The sequence below is a fragment of the Corvus cornix genome, chromosome 3 (assembly GCF_000738735.6).
Source record: "Corvus cornix cornix isolate S_Up_H32 chromosome 3, ASM73873v5, whole genome shotgun sequence".
In the NCBI taxonomy this organism is placed as follows: Eukaryota; Metazoa; Chordata; class Aves; order Passeriformes; family Corvidae; genus Corvus; species Corvus cornix.
In genome coordinates, this window is record NC_047056.1 from 39,033,187 (window position 1) to 39,051,210 (window position 18,024).

The 18,024-nt window shown below is 36.3% G+C and overlaps 1 protein-coding gene across 4 annotated transcripts in view; it reads right to left on the reverse strand.

The window, feature by feature from the left end:
* The window catches only part of PDE10A (phosphodiesterase 10A), a 347,833-nt gene that overhangs the window by 40,440 nt on the left and 289,369 nt on the right, over window positions 1-18,024 (reverse strand). For all 4 annotated transcript variants that reach the window (XM_010391640.4, XM_039568839.1, XM_039568837.1 and 1 more), the window contains exons 5-7: window positions 17,882-17,931; window positions 4,999-5,139; window positions 2,508-2,663 (exon numbers count right to left, since the gene is read on the reverse strand). In XM_010391640.4, the coding sequence (XP_010389942.3) occupies window positions 2,508-2,663; window positions 4,999-5,139; window positions 17,882-17,931 (347 nt within the window). The remainder of the gene's footprint in view (window positions 1-2,507; window positions 2,664-4,998; window positions 5,140-17,881; window positions 17,932-18,024) is intronic.

An 18,024-nucleotide genomic window follows, 5' to 3' on the forward strand; every position in this document is an offset into this window, starting at 1 on the left:
CTTATCAATGGTCTTCAGAAGCAGAATTGGGTACCCATCAGCTCAGAAATACAACATCAAAACAAACATACCATAAGCTGAGGGCTTTAAAAATTACACTGTTGAAAAGCATTTGCCATAGAAATAAAATATGCCTTAACATGTTTCTGGGGCTGTATTTTTCTTTTCTTCAGCAATACCTACTTCCAGCTGTAAACAGGCACTGCTTCTCTCATTACTGTTTTGGTGGCAGAAGAACCAGACCTGATCCCTCAGCTCAAGACTAGTTTGAAGTATGACAGTTTCCAGGCAACATTTCAAACAAATGTCATGTAAACTGCAGCTAACTATGATGTGCTGCCATGAATAATCTCCTGTCCTTGAAGCACAGGAGCTTTATAGGAGCACAGGGAATGGAAGCACAAGAGGTCAGCTTTTGCATAGCTTCCTAAGGTATCTTTTATATTTTATATTTTTAAACAGAACACTTTGCACACATTTCATAAAAATTGCTAATGGTATCCAAAGGCTTTCTGAAATCTGAAAATGAAAAGAATGCTTTAGAACACTCAGAAAGTGACCTTTTAAATATTTTTAATTTACTAATAAAATACTTTCATTTAGCAGCCAGTCTTTTCCAAGTAGAGAACATTCATGGACTTTAGCTACAGAAGGTATTTCAGATAACATAAACCATTCATATTTTCACAAAGCAGCGCATGTCTGAAACCTATCTGAATTGTAGATTGAACAATTTTAAAAATTAAATACATTGTGTGTAGGCTGCAGAATTAATGAAGCCTGGATTTGCATGAATGCCTGTTCTTTGTTCTCTGAGCAGGGACACTGGCACCACCATGCTAATCTAGTCCCCTACCCTGACCTCTCCCCCTACCAGTGAAAAAATACAAGGTGTGACAACAGGCTGAAGTGGCATTGACTACCCAAATAATATACACATGTAAACATCAAATGAATGCTAGGGTACTTACTGATAAACAAAATATACACTTGAAAAATACTGCTGCTGTTTTCCTTCTTTGGGAGGACTAGTTTTAGTATCTCTTGCCTGAATATTTTCTGTCCTTTTCATGCATATAATTCCTGTTCAGTACAGCTAAACTGCACCATGGTGGATCTCATACGACTATTGAGACAACACACCTGGCTAGAACTCACTCAATTTTGTCCTAACCTCTGTTCAGGTTCCCTTCCCTGGGGAAGGGTACAGAGAGAAATGAATGGTACATTCTTCTTTACATCAGGGACATCTTAATGGGACGTAACAGGATCCTCACCCAGACGTGAGACCAAAGATGCACTTCTCACACCAGCAACAGCCTTTGCAACACCTGTTCCATTTTCAAATTCATTTGTATTTGGCTAATGGCTCCTAATTTTGGATTGACAAATGGACATGTATGGACAACAGAGGTACACAGGCCTTATATGAATATAGTAACACAAGCAGAACAGTCATGGAAAGGGGAAGATGAGTATGAATGGGAATATCTGGATAGGGAACCATCAGAATTTAAGAAAAGCAGAAGAGAGCTTTCTGAGTGTCACCTAGACTGGCAGGTCATCCAGGTACCAGCACTACTATACACAGTTTCTAAGGACATCTAAGTCAGGAGACAAAGGACAGTGAGTAAATCTTGACAACTCACAGAGATGGGACAGGCTAGAGGCACAAAAGCTATCAGCTCCTAAAGGTTAAAGAAAAGGCTGACCCAAAACCAGCCCATGGTTTTCAACCTAGAAAGAAAACAGGAGACCATAAGGACTTGGCAGACAGCATCCCTTGTCCTCCTGTTGCAAGGAATTCTGGAGGGACCAACTGGATACCTGCTACTGGAAATACCTAGACACACATCTTGGTGCTGGAGAGCGTGTGGCAGTAAAAATGTGAATGCAAACATCAGAAATCTCTTTTGCTTCACTTTGGATTTAAAATCACTTTCACCTCCTGTGAGACCCAGCGCTGAGACTTGATAAACTGTTGCTAAAACATTGCAACATTATGTTTTGCAATAGGGCTCATTCCTTGAGAAGCCGCACCAAAAAGTAAACTAAAGTAAATTTTAAAATCTTACCATAATGTAAAATAAAGCTGTACTGGAAAGTTAAGATGGAGACTCAAGATAACTGAGCATTGCCTATTTTATATAAAGTGACTTTGGTTTTTCACGTTTGATTTACACTTATATTTCACTCACCTGCCCTGCACTAACTACTCTAACAACTCTGTATTGAGTTTATAATCAGTAAAGAAACCTTGAATCTGTTCATCCGCAAAAGAACTTAAGGTAAAATTCTTGATGTGTCCCTGTATTTGTATATTTTACCTCCTCTAACTGAAAATACAAATCACTATTTTTTTTTTTTTAATAAGAACAAAAATCAAGCATGAAAAAGGTGTAAACTCACAAGTAGAGTGAGAGACAGAAGTTTGGAGTGGGGGGAGGGATGGGAGTGAAGTCCTGACCATCGTGGGGAAGTGGGCAAAGGCTGCACAATGAGCTCACCTCTTGGTGACTGTGGTGGAAGGCTTCTTTGCCCCAGTGACGGTAAAGCTCCAGGATACCAATCAGGTCACCAATTGCTGTGACAATTGGCAAACACAGAACAGATTGGATACGGGTCCCTGACTCCAGTCCAGTACCTTTGGGAAATCGCTCATCCTAGAAAATGCAAACATAATCTGATAAAATGTAAAATCTGATAAAACATTAACAGGGAAGACATACTGATATTTTCCTCCCCCTCCTGTATGACCAAATCTGCAGGAAAATTACAAAATTCACTAAAACTCATCTCTCAGCATAACTTACACACAATATTAGACATCTACTAAAAAACCATAATTTTAAAGTCTCAGCATTAATTTACATATAACCTTATTGATGTAAGGTCAGAATTAGCTGTGGTATTACACCCAGCTTTGAGTTTGTTTATATAATACTTTTTTTCTCTAATCTCACAGGTAGCAAAAACAGCATTTCATTACTAATGCCTGTCCAGATTAAATAAAAACCCAAACAAGCAACACTACCACCCCATCATCTTTCCCTTCAAAAAAACCCCAAAGCACTTGTAATCACGAAATTGACTGCTCAGATCTCAGTATTAGAAAGCAGACAATAGTGCTTGCAAGAGAAAAAAACTTGAAACCCGAGGCTAAAGCTTTACATTATACAGTTATAACCCTCAATAAACTCTTGCTGTGCCCCAAAAAATTATGCATGAGAGTAAGCATCTTCTTCCTTTGCTTATGCATCCTGAATGAACTGGTGCAAAAGTTACAGAAACAAATGCTAAAATAATCCTACCAGCTGCTATAAAAGGCCCAAATACATAACTTTTAATCCTCATAGGGAATGTCCAAGGGTTTATAGCTTCACTTCCCCATGTAGGAAAACTCAGGCAGACCTGAGAAAGCAGGTTAGTAATGCAGTCACTACCCAATGTGAAGTGTGCAGTCCTTCAGTATTTGATTTGTACCAGATGTTCCCTGCAGGCTAAGCTTAGGCAAGACAGACACCCCTTCAAGGCTGATCAAAATCTCTCATTTCTCAAAGAAAACAGCAAGTAATCTCTACCTTAATTACTAAGATGACAATCAATTTGAACAAATGACAGACAAAAGAGAGTGGGAAGCACTTTGAAACACGAGCCTTCTGCTTTCTCTTTTTAATTCTGTCCTCCCACAAAAAAGGGCTGGCAAGTCTACCTGCATGTGCTTCCCTTTCACTGTTGAGAAGCTCCTAATATCACACAAAGGCAAACCATCTTACCAAAAAGAATCTTGCTGTTTGGTCAATGAATCACTGATATTAAACCAACAAAAAAGTTCAAAACTACTCCTCACTAAATCCATGATTTTATTATGAATGTAAAATCAAAATACAGAACTCTTGTAAATAAGGTACATGATATCAATTGAAAATTACCACTAACAATTTAAACCCTTAACTGAAAAAACATACCAACACATAAAATCTTAATGGTCCAAAGTATGTAGAAAGCACTGACTATTACTACAGGGGAAGCAGCTTCTGCCTTTTGATTTTGTGGCTCTGTCTAAGTGTACTCACATTAGGCATCTGGTATTTTTTTTTATAGCTCAGATTTGCCCAATTAAGGTCACACAATTTTTAACAAATTATTTCAAAAATAGAGACAGCAATGCCCAATTTTGGTCACAGTTTCCAAAAACTACTATTCTGGACAGAACTTGAAAAGATAGGAAACACTGAAGAGAGAAGAGAATATAAACTTCCTTGGTGTTCTCATAACCAACCAATCATAAAGTGCTCATATAAAGTACAGTTTAAATATCAATTTCATACAGTTGCATAGATGCAACTAGAGGATGAAGTGTTTTAAAAAATTAAAAAGGACAGACATACACAGTGCCAAGATTTATCAGAATATCACCTTAGGAATTTCTGACTCCTGTTACAGAAAAAGGCCTGAATTTTGATATCAGTTACAGTAGTGCACCTTTCATGTAGATCTACTGATATTATCAGTACTCTAGCTTTATACTGGAGTATGCAGAGATAAAAATCCTGCCTAGTAACCAGAATTCTGACTGACATTCTTGTCAGTGTGAGCCCTGTATTAAAATTATATCAAATTGTCAAATTTGGTTGACTATATGAAATTCTTCTTGTTTGGGATTAACATTTCAAGACCAAAAAGACAGGAGTTTTGACTGGTTGCTTTTTCCAAGTGACTATGGTGCCATTATGTCCTTTACCTGACAACCAAAAAAAAAAAAGTTAAAATAACTCAAACCCAACGTGAAAAAAACCCCAAACCTTTAAAAGTAGAATTAACTGAAATATTCTGAAATAATTCCATCAGCTAATCCAAACTCAAATTTATTTTCCTGGTATCAAGACAGATGTAAATTCTATCATTAAACATTCATCTCAATAAACATTTCAGCATCAAAAAATTAATTCTAAGAACATGCTGCAATCATCTCATTAAAAACAGAAAGCTTTTTACCCCCAGAATATCTTCTACTAACAACGTTTTTCTGGATCTGGCTACATAAGCAGATACTGTAGTGCCATGTGCAATGGGCCCTGCAGGAATGAGTCGTGGGTGTCCTTCTTTAGCTCCTGGTGGTGTAAATATACACAGACTCTAGTTAGAAGGAAAAAAAAAAAAAGAAAGAAAGAAAAAAAAAAGCAATTAGAAATCCTGATTACTTTTACAGTTACTGCACAACCTGTGTAGAATAAAGTAGATAGCGTAGAGAAACACTGCTTTCGACAATGAAAAGTAGTTGAAAAAACACTGCTTAATTCTTCTGTAATCATAGAAAACCCCACTCTAAAGTCACCCAGGTAACTCCTGAACAACTCCTGTGGAGAACAGTGGATAACTAAGGTCAGTTATTGTTTATATCAGGGTAGGATTGCATTTACTTTGAACACACAATACACAGCATACAAGATTCACAGAAGAAAACATTACTTTGTAAGAAAAACATTATCTTTTTTTTTTTTTTTATCTAGGATGCACTCATTTATTTCAATAGAAAATACTCAAAAAGTAGAGATAACAGCTAAATTTCTTGTTTATATACCACAGATAGATGACAATGCCACACCACAATGTATTACTAACATTCCTGTTAAGAATGTCCACAGGTTGTGCTGCTGATTAATTTTACTCTCAGAACCTGCTTTCATTAGGGCTACCATGAAACAGGGGCTGTTTTCTGGCATGGATTATTAAAGGCAAAGTTTGCATGCAAAAATTCAGCATCTACTATCAGCTGTAGAAAATGAAGTGATGATATGAGATGCATCTTCTCATAATTCTCCTTTTTTAACAAAGATTCATGGCCCATTATAAAACATTAGTACTAAACAATTCAAAAAAAACCCCACACTGAAATGTTCAGAAACTAAGGCGATGCAATATAACGCACCATATAAAGGTACTCCTGCAATGATGAAGACACCTTAGCTGTAATGGATTAAAAGCATTTTTGAAGGAGAAAGTTTGGACTTTATGCTGAGGGGGAAAAGAATGTTCAATAAAAAGTATGAAATTCATAGCCAAAACAAGATTGAAGACTATATCCAAGAAGAATCAGTAGTCCAACAATTAGGGTATTTAGTAAGTTCAAAAGAAAAACACTCAAGATTCTGACAAAACCAGTAACTGAATATTTTTCTTGTTCTTAAGCAGAAAGCCAGTCCCAAAAAATTCAGCAAGAAAAGAAAGTAAGTTTTCCATTCAGTAATTCATTTGTTAATATGTGGTACAGATGAAAATCAAACTGTCTTAAAAGAGAAAATAGAGCTGCCCCAAACTATTTTAGCACTGACAAGTGATTTCTTCAGTTGGAAGGAAAGATGTTCAGATTATTTACTCCATTTTGATGTCTTGCATTATAGTACAAGGACATGAAATCATGGAATTTTCTGTTTATTCTTATCCTAAACCTGAACCTTATTCTTCAAATCCATTTATGCTCACAGCTTCTTTGAAGTGTGGCCTTTAGAAGTAAGATACACTTGAAAATTCAGATTGTTTATTTTCCATATGAACTACAAGCATGTAATTAAAAAGAAAAAAAAAATAGGCAACATCCAAACAATCAAAAACCATTAAATCGATACATTGAATCTGTCAGAACAAGCCTACTCAATCTACCAGAATAAAAAGCTCCATTTATTCTTACTTTCTTATAATCTAATAAAGATACATATAATTTTTAAATGAAAACTTAGTTTCACAGTTACATGCCTTCATAAGCTTCAGTTCATGTTTTTACATGCACTCAAATAGAATGAAAAAGAACATTTTACATAACACAGCCAAGAAAAGCACATCATGATCTAAAAAAAAGAAGTACATTATTCTAATAAAACTGAAGAAACCACAGATCATTATTTATTTAAGTCAGTGTTCTAGTATAAAATATTTTTTAAAAATAAAAAAGGCAGCAAAATATAAAGGGCATAGAAATACTGCAGTACATATCTGCACAGAAATCTGATATGCTATACTATATGCTTAAGATCAACTATTTTAAAAGTACTCATAATAGGAACAGTAACACTATAACGTGTTCAAAACTGAAAAGGGTGTTTCTGTTGCAGAGTACTGCAAAATGCAGAGATGCAACGCAATGTTTAAAGTCTGATTGATGTAGTCCAAGTAGTGGAACAAGTCAAAATCAACAGGACATCAGAGACCAAAGCTGATTTTGCCAAAGATGTCAAAGAATAACACTTTTATTCACAGTATTCTTCTTACATGTTTGAGACATATTTGATTCTTTTTGCCAAGGTAGCAACAATTTACAATTTACAATTTACAATTAGCAAAATAACTGCTCTTTAAGTGTGTAAAATGTGCTTTTCCACACTCATCTCCTGAGTCATGCCCAGCGCTAAGTAAAAAATGATGCACAAATCTTTCTCTTCTCAGAAAGAGTTTCTCAAGAAAAAAAGGGAAGAAAACCAGATGCTTGCACCAGAAAACAAAGAACTCACTTCTTCCACACATACATGGTTCTTTTTTTCAGAAAACACCTTCAGCAAATCTTCAATGGCCATAAAACCTGTGTTGACACCATGAAGTATTGCCTGCAAAGACTGCTTGCACCAGCACAGTCTTTCCCATGTTCTTGTGCACCATTTTGTCTGGTAAACCCCTCCATTGCTAACACCATGAAGTACTTCTGTGAGTAAGCGTCCCTATGCTGGAAGAAGTTTGTGGACATTATTTTACTTCCAGCTTCTCCAAAAAGAGTCTTGCAGAAGCAATCCCATTCTGCTTCTATGGGAAGTTGCAAACCCATGGTTAAGGGGTCAGTGATCAAAAAACTCTTCAAACTACCCAATAGGTTCTAAATTTGCCTCTATTCCTCCTGACTGTAGAGGTAGAAAAGTATGACACTGCAGAAAAATTGATAATCTTATCCTGACCATGCAGCACTACTAAAAAGAAAGGCAATCTTTCTCATAACCATATATAAGCTGAAATTAGTCCATGAGCTTCTACCATTCCACACTGACTTTATACATATATCTAATAAATTGTCATTAGTGTTCGTACATTCCTTATTTGATGAATTTAAATCTGAATGAGTTCTAATCTTTATTGCCAATTAATTATGTAGAAATGTCTGGAGCAGAAGCCATCAATGGCAAGGTCAGCCAAACAAAACACAGTAAACTGTGCTCTGCTCTACTAGGGCATCTTACTGAAATAATCTCTGAGGCACCCCACAGACACAGCTTTATGGGAATCTCTAAAATTATCACTGTCAAAAACCAGCAGGTTTTTCACATCACCTATCCAGCTCACATTTAATATTTTTTTTTGCTTAAGAAAATTATTATGAAGTAAAATGTACTACAGAAATGATAAAATTTGGGGCTCACCTACTCTGTTCTAACTATGAATGACTCCAGCATTCTTTTTATTTCCAAACGTACATTCAAATAATCTTTCAGTAGCTCAAAGGGTAACTAGAAGTGTTCCCATACATACATCAGATACTGCATAAACCTTCACAAATAAGTGAAGAAATGAATAGATTGGGCCCTTTCAAATTAACTTGCATTTCCTCAGTTGGTCTGAATATTTTACTTCATAAAACAGTTTGTGTTTCTAGTAATGATAATGAACAGTGATTAATAATCAAAATAAGGAACCAGTTGACTTTCATCCACAACTTAAGCAATATACAGTCAATAAAAAAGGAAATCTGAGAATATTAGGACCCGTGATTTCTCAAATACTATATTGATAACTCACAATGCTGTAAAAGGAAGAGGTTGAGGAGACAGCAGGATGCTTGTGCACTGCTCACAGACCCTTTTGGTGCAATTACCACTTGCAGTGAGCCTCTAAGTCAGTATCAGAAAGAGATAAATACACATAGCTCTTTACTGATAATTCAATGTCACAGTCTCTCCTGGCAAAAGTTAAGTAATAAAAGATAACTAGAGTAGAAAGAGCATTAGATATCTCTACTGCTGATGAGAGAGAAGGCAACCAAGATAGGAGGGTGAGTCTGGGTTTGACAAACTACCAGAAGGGCAAACATTGGCTTGGACAGAGAATCCTTTGGAAGCCTTCAGGTTCAGGCATTCTGGCAGCTGGTAGTCCACAGGATTCTGCAATCCCCTATTTTGATCTGTTTACTCTCCTTCCAGACAAAGACAGAGCCTCCTTTCCTACATCAATCTCAACTACCCTATTAACAATATTCTTCCAACAAGTTCCTTATGGTGATGGACTTCTTTCTTTAAACGTAGTATGCAGGGGAACACCAAAGTTTGATACCAAGAACTTCCCATACCTTGTTGAAACCCTAGAGTACATGAGATGATTCCTTTCCTTCCATCTGTGACAGGACAGTGTGTTCTGGTTGGGCCTAAAATCTCCAAAATTATTCCTCCCCTCCCAGTTTAATCACTTAATTCACTTTGATAAAAGCCCACAGCCAAAAAAACTCCTATTAATTTTGATGGATGTTACAGTGTGGTTTGGAATGCACTAATGACCTATCATGAACACAGAGAGCAAGAGGTTCTTAAAAAAACAAACTGAAGCAAAACAGAAAGTCCAAACTAAATTAATGACCTTAACAAATGTTTAAACACTGGTGAACACAGACAAATGTTACAAAATTCACCATTTCATCTTGGTGATGTTAGGCTAATGGTTGGACTCAGTGATCTCAGGGTTTTTTCCAACATAAAAGATTCTATGATTTTATTCTATGGCCCACATTTCTTAGGCAACCTAGGTATATGCAACATATTGCAGTCTCTAATATCTTTTTAAAATACTAATGTATTAACAAGCCTGCCAGTCTACAGGAATGCAGAATGGTGTACTGTAACTTTTTCTTGAGGGATATCAAGATGACAACATCCTCTATTCACAGATAAACCCACCAACTTGGCTTTCAGATACATAGCAAGATCAGTATATGTTCAATAAGCCATAATACTGTGGGTTTTGGTGCTCTTTCCTTGGTAAAATTAAGTAATTTATCTTGAATATCTTACTGTGGCTGAAAAAACCTTATTTACTCCTCATTTCTAACAGCTAAGCGCATGCACATGAAGATTTACTCATGTTCATCTTGCCATGCTGTCGTAACTTGCCCCATTTTTGGTTTTTTAGTGAAAATCTCTCCTGACAGAGAAAGTAGATTAAAATCCCAGTAAAAGAAAATATGAGGAGTAGCAGCAAGTGTTATAACACAACAGCATCAACAGCTCCTGACAGATATTGTTACAGCACTAAGAAAGAACCTGCAGTTTTCAGTAATTTTGTTCTTTGGTTCTTCTGATGAACAGGACAACTACAGGTATAATTGATGCTATTTTTCTAGTTGCTGCTGGTATGCAGTTTGTCAGAATCCAGCACAACACCAAATCCTATCACAAAAGCCAGTAACCATTCAACCAACTACATAAAGTTTGCCAGGGCTGGATTTGAACTGCAAACATGTATTCTTCATCATCATTTCACAAACTGTTATTTCTTCTTTTTGTATAACTACTTATAACTAAGCAAATGACAATCATAAACCAATTTTTCTAAAATTTCCTCGCAGAAAAGAAGTCTTGATAAGAACTAGGTTTAATGATTAGAATGAGGGTTGAAGTACACGTGACAAGCATTCCACTGACAAACTGTTTTGGTGGATCTTTATCTAGTTTCTTCCACAGCACAATTTGCTGATAAAACTGATCCTAAAAATGCTTCATGGAAAATAATTTAATATTCAACTGACATTAAATGAAAGCCTTCATACTAAAGCATTGCTATGTGATTTGCTGCTTGGGGGAAAGAAAAAATTAAATGGAGATTGATCAAGCTGATATTATGTGAGTTTAATGGCTTTTGCTGCTCACATCTGTTTCTGTTCAGTAACAGCAACAGATTTTTACTCTTGGTAAAGGACAACTTAAATGTAAGACCACAAAGCCTAATGATAAGATTATCTGCAGATATTTACAAAGGCTGTGCCCTTAGGCCAGGATTCTTAGCAGGAATACAACTCATCATAATAGGCAAAGATGACCAAGAAAAACAAACAAACATAATTAATTTGGAAAGTATTCACAGCCAAAACCCTCGGATCTCTAAACTGCATTAGTTGAAATAGTAGCCCAATACTACCATGCTAAAATCTTAAAGAGCTCTAGGCAATTATGTTCTGGGTTTAAACACAAGTGCAGCAGTCTGACTGCATCAAGTACACAGGGATAAAAGAAGAAAAAAGCCAGCAGCAACTACCACCATTTTTTATAAAAGCTTATTTCCTTAGCGATAAATCACGGCGTACTTGACAGGAGATTTATAATTTTAACCCACATCATATGTACAAATGTTGGACACTTGTGAAATGAAGATGATGCACTTACTGTAGAACTACTAGCGGTTGGGTTTGGTTTGTTTTTTGGTTTTTGGGGGTGTTTATGTTTTCATCCTTCTGAATGGTATCAATTTTTAACTGCACTTAACTCCTGGAAACTTTCCAGTTGATTTACACAATTGAAAAACACCACAAGAGTTATACCAGTTCATTGACACAGAAAACCAAGCTGACATACCTCTCTACCATCCCTTCCATTTTAGTCAGCTAAAGCATTTTTCTGAAAGACATTTGGCCAACAGGTCTCAAACACTCCTCCAGGGACGAGGATCCCTGAGCTTGCACAAGCAACAGACTGTCATGCTTCATTACAGCCACAACTGAGGAAGTTTTCCCAATTCCAGTTCAAGCACGCTACTTTTTGCCCTACACACCATAGGTATTGGAGGTCATTCCCTTCCTCTTTGCCTTATCCAGGCATATCTTCACCCCTCAACTTGCTTTCCTTTAGACAAAGCAAAACCACTTCTCTTGTTTCCTGACCATTCTCTCTGCTCTCTCCTGAACTCAGTTCAGCTCCTCCAGTTTTATTTTTTCTTAAAGTGCAGTGTTTAAACCAGCCATATTATTACATCCGGGGCCTTAGCAGTGGAGAGAAATAGGAAAAATACTTTACACTAGGGCTAGAGTTCTGTTTGTGCTACATACATAAATGTATTTTTTGATACAGCAATGATATTGCACACTCATTTTTACCTTCAAATTCACTGAAAACCCTAGAATCTTTCTCAGAGTCATCAACTGCCCTACACAGAAAAAGGCAATCTGTAGAAAGCTGAGCACTTTTCCTAGCTGAATCTTTGTCTGGTTTCTTCTGACCATTTTCCAAAGACCATTTTGAAATCTGATCTGTTCCTACAAATATATCTGCAGTCCTATATTCTTTCTTCACTCATGCATTAGTGAATACACTAAGCAAAACCAGACACCTGGATCAATTTTTGCAGATTTATGCAAAACAACCTCCCATTCTGATAGTGAACCACAAACAACTGGTCTCTGTCTAATTTTCTAGCAATTTTTGCATTCTACCTATAGTATATATTGATGTACAAACAGACTAGTGAATGGGATGCTGGAAAGCAGTGCTGAGGAAAGGGGCCTGGGGGTCCTGGTTGATGGCAAGTTGAACATGAGTCAGCAGTGCCCTGGCAGCCAGGAGAGCCAAGCAGGGATGCATCAGGCACAGCATCGCCAGCCAGGCAATGGAGGGGATTGTCCCACTCTGCTCTGCACTGGGACGGCCTCACCTTGAGTGCTGGGGGCAGTTTTGGGTGTCACAATATAAGAAAGATCTAAATCTGTAAGTGAGGATCCAAAGGAAGGCCACGCAGATGGTGAAGGGCCTTGAGGGGAAGTCATATGATGAAAAGCTGAGGTAAATTGGTCTGTTCAGCCTGGAGAAGAGGAGATTGAGGGGAGATCTCATTGCAGTTGACAACTTCCTTGTGAGGGGAAGGGGAAGAGGAGGGGCAGACACTGACCTCTTCCTACTGTGGTGACCAGGGACAGCACATGAGGGAATGGCCTGAAGTTGTGTCAGGAGAGGTTTAGGTTGGATATGAGAAAATGTTCTTCACCCAGAGAATTGTTGGGCACTGGAACAGGTTCCCCAGGGCAGTGGTCACAGCACCAAGCCTGACAGAGTTCAAGAAGCATTTGGACAATGCTCTCAGGCACATGGTGTGGCTCTTGGGGTGTCCTGTTCAGGGTCAGAAACTGGACTTCAATGTTCCTTGAGGGTCCCTTCCAACTCAGGATATTCTATGATACTATATTTATCATTAACACATTCCACAAGTCCATTTACCTGAATATTAAATTAAACAAGACCAAAATCTCCCTAAAATACATTTTGACAGTTATTTATTTCTTTCTGCTTGATAATTTATTGACTCAAATTTAAACTCAGACAGTGTAACTCAACAAGAGCTTTCGCTCTCTGCTGAGTATCACTACTCGCTGGCAAATAAGAAAGCAATAGATTTCTTCCACTTTATATACAAAAAACTGTATGATGTTAGAATTGATTTAAGGATAAAGACAAAAGGTTTTTTGCAACTAGGAGGATTTCACCTGAAAATATGTTTAAAATACTCAAATTTCAGAGAAAATATCTATGCATTCAAAAACCAGAGACAGCTAGCAAGCTGTACATGTTTTTTTCCCTGGGTACTTAATAATCCAAGTCACCCACCTCATACACTCACTAGGTGGCACTGCATGCACATCAAGCCGCAACAACTTCTGCATGACCAGAAATTCAAGAATGGCTTAATAAAATACACCCTGAAGCACAGAGTATGTGCACATATTTGTGGCCTCACATAATTATTTCTTACAATAAAGCTATTGGAAACTTCTGTCTGAAGCGAGGATAATCTGTTTGTCAACACAATTTGCAGTTTCAGGAACTAAGTAACACAAGACCAAATAAAAGCTACTTTAAGTGTATGCCTGTTAAATATGAAGTCATATGTCTTTACGTAGGAATCACAGTGTAATCACGAGGCAAATTACTCACAGAAGTAGAAAATATAAACAAGAAATATCTGAAGAATTGTTTAATGCAGTAGTACATTAGGAACTCTGTAACTTTGATAAGTATTTTAGAAATATTGCCTTATAAAGATGTCAGCTTATGGGCTTAAATCCATGCCCAGCTAGCATGATACTTAGGCAATTGATTTACACATATACAGTATCCAATATGAGGATTTCAGAAAATCCTTTAAGTCATGTTTGAAGATGATACTTAATTAAGGTCATAACAGGAGAATTATGAACTGTATATTCATCCCCATAAGAAATAATACAGAAAATTGAAAACAAGTCAAGTCCTTTGCTGGAGAGTTGTGAAACTTCCTGTTTGATGTGGAAGTGTTTCTGCTCTCTGGTATATAGTATTTGTAAAATGGCTGCTACGTACCTTAAGAAAAAAATAATTTTATTTGCATAACTACGCTAACCCATGGACAAAGATAAGTCCTTAGATATGGAGAATGTTCAAAAACCAGAGGAAATATGGGCACAGGTCTGCTCAGAAAACGACCCTGACAAGGAAGCTTTACTGATTTTACCACCTGAGTACTTTGCAATGCATTCTACCATATATATAGCACAGGCAGAACCGGATTCTGATATACATGGGAACTTCACAGGGAAGGAAGGAGTTGGGCATGCACGGGGTGCTTACCTGCTAGAGGGCAATCATTTGAAAAGCAGAATCACCATCAGAACACTCTTAGTAAGGAGTGCACTGAGTTGTAGTGCTTCCAAGCAATTTGAACAACCAGAAGGATGCTAAAAAAACTGAACTGGCCACGCTCATTCTGGCACCAATTCTGAGTAATACTTGCATAAAGAAATGCACTGGAATCTGCAATTGATGTGTCATTTTCCATTAAAGCAAATTCACTCAGGTAAAGATCCTGAAGGCATTCGACCAGAACTGTCAGCCAGAAGTTACCTAGTCCTTACGCTGTTTTCCAACTCTAATACAGATCAAAATATAGTATATAAACTTCAATAGAAAGAAAATAAGGCCATAAAGAAACTTTTTATATGGACAGATATTTTTACAAACTTACTTTTGTGCCGTTAAATTATAAAGGAATTTTTTCTAAAGCAATGTCCTCCTTTAAAGGCCAGTGTATCATCTATGTTTTGCAAAAAGAAAGGGACTGGCTAATCTGGAGCTTTTCTTCAAATTAGATTAATTTTCTTTCAGTTCTAATATAATTTTCATGTAAAGAAAATTCTGCCTATACTAAATATTGCACCAAAGAATGATTTACTACGCATTCTTAGTAATCCATGCAAAAAGCAATTTGCAATGATATGACAATTTTCTCAATACTAAGAAATAATAGCACACAGTACATAGTAATCACTTACTGGTTTTCGTTTTGCAAAAATTAAGCATTTTTGTAAAAGGAAATTATCTTATATCCTAATTAGAAACTCACTATTTAATCCAGGCTAAAGGCAGTTAAGGATATCTAATATTTCAAAAATGTTCCTTTGATGAGATTAACACAAGTCAAAATTCTCAAATCTGAATTAATTTAAACAAGCAAAAGTATACACGTTTAAAGCAGAAGCTGAAGTGGAGTTAGTGCTTGTGCTTCAGGTTTTATCATAAGTTCCTTAACAGAATATAGTCAGAACACACATCACTAAATATTAGGAAACCATTTGAGAGAGTAGTTATCTACTTTTTAATAGGATTCCTCCATTCTTACACACTGCCCTCCCAAAACGTAATTCTCAAACAGATGTACACACACACACACACACACACACTCCTAGCTGGATAACAATCAGATTTATGTAAATTTTCCAAGATACCAAACAAAAAGCCCAATGCTAAATTTGGGGGGAGGGGAAGGATTTTGCCAAGTTTGAAAAATTCAAATCACAAACCTAGCATCGAAAGATTAAGCCACCAAAAAGCAGATACTACTCTTCAACACATGACCATAGATGTTCAGCAAATACTTTGTCCAAGCTAATCAAAAGGTTTTAATTTTTTTTTTAATTTCAGCTTAAAGAATTAGTTCATTCCTGCTTTTTCTATGTAGAATGTTTTTGTTCCCATTTTAAAAAGACATTTAATAAAAATAAATAAAACCACATTGCCAGTATTTGCTGGGCAATAGCTAATCTCACTTGGATACATTCTTTAAATTAAATATTCAAGAGACAAGAGCTACCCAAATTAATTTCCAATGGCAATTTCTTATAAGAAGTAAGCTAATGCATTACCATTTAGTTACAAGACTACAAACATGAGTTTGGCCCAAAGCCCACTACAGTGAATGGAAAATCTCACACTAACTTCAAAGGACTTGGGATCAGTCCCTATAATAGCTGCATGAAGAACATTCCATTTTGGATGATGCAGCTACATAGCAGTGGTTAATAAAGTCAATGTGCGTCTTCAGTAGTTGGAGCTTTTTTCAGGAAAGAGTTATACTGGAATACTGGGAAGCTAATAGATTCATCTGCCTAATATGCTATTAAAAAAAAAAAAAAAAAGAAAACAAGCAGAAGGCCATATAGTACCCAGGCCCTCAGGGTATCAGAAGGCTGTGAGTAATCCCATATTATGCCACACTAATCTAATAGGAAAAACCTCACCACAGTAAGAATTCTCTTTGTCTCAAGCTGTAAAGTTAATTTTACTGTAATCTTTTACAAAGCATTTAGAGATGAGCATGCTCAGCTGGCAGGCAGTCACTGCCACCAAAGATGGCCAGCACTGCACATTTGGAACGGAGGCTGAACTTCCTGCGGGTTCCTGCCTCTGGCAGCAGGAGGAAGCTTTTCAGTGACTGTTTGCATCACCCCCTACCCATGACAATGGATGCTGTCACCTACTAATGAGAACCAAAGATTGCATTCATAAAGGATGAACAACATGTTTCTTAAATTATACCTCTCAGTGAAAGAGTTATTTTAAAAAATGTGCTGTTTATATGCTTAACAGAAGTCATTCAGAGAAAACACAATTTTTGAATAATAAAGTGGGTTATCTTTATTATATGAAATAATCATTATATCACAAAAAATGCAAAACCTCATTTCCATTTACTGTAGGAAATTTCTATATGGGCCTTCTTCCACATCAAATAACTTGCAGGTTTGTACATCTTCAATCCTGTTTCCACTATTTCAAAAATGTAATTTTTACCCTTTTCTGAATTCAATTATTTCACAAAGAGCAAAGGAAATTGGCTAATGGACTATACAAGAATAAACTATTAAAACTGGCTGTGTAATGCAAGGAAACAAAAACAATGAGAAAAAATATTTTCCTCTCTAGTCACTGCTTGTTTCTTGAACCAATGAAAGACATAAAATTTCTGACAAATTGTGATTTTTAATTTGATGGAACTGACTGAAGAACTAAACTGCATTTCCTTCTTGATAGCCATTTGAAATAACTACAAAGACTTGTATCATGGTAGCTGTATAAATTAAACTGGATAGAAAAAGATGTAATGTATTCTAACATTCAAATAACAAAAGAACAAATATTGGACTCACTGTTATTTGAATTATTACATCAGATACTAATTGAATTCATAAATTTTAAATGTACCATTTATTTTATGCCAACCAGAATCTACATATGAAATTTACATTATCTCACTATCAAGTTGCAGCTGACAATTAACATTAAAAAAAAAAAAAGGGAGATAACTAGATGCAAAGAATAGGCTATGCAGATAGTAAATCCAAGTTAAGTTTTCTGCTTCTTAAAGAGAATTAATAATGGGGCTAAATCACAAGTTAAGCTTCCAGAGTCAGACAGACAATAAAAAGCCAAAGCTTAAAAAAACCAAAAAGGCCAAGGATCTAAATGCAGTGAATATTTTTTTCATTACCACTATTATTAAATTAGAAAACATACTTGTGAATGTACAGAAAAGCGGCATTTTAATCCAGTATACTTACATTATTGCATTCTCCCAGGAAATACAGTGCAAATCCATCAGCTTTTGTAGCTGCCAAAGCAATAACAAAAGAAATAATTGTACTCCCAGGGATAAATCAAACTTATACAACATCTTTGAGGTGAAACCACAGATTCAATTCTA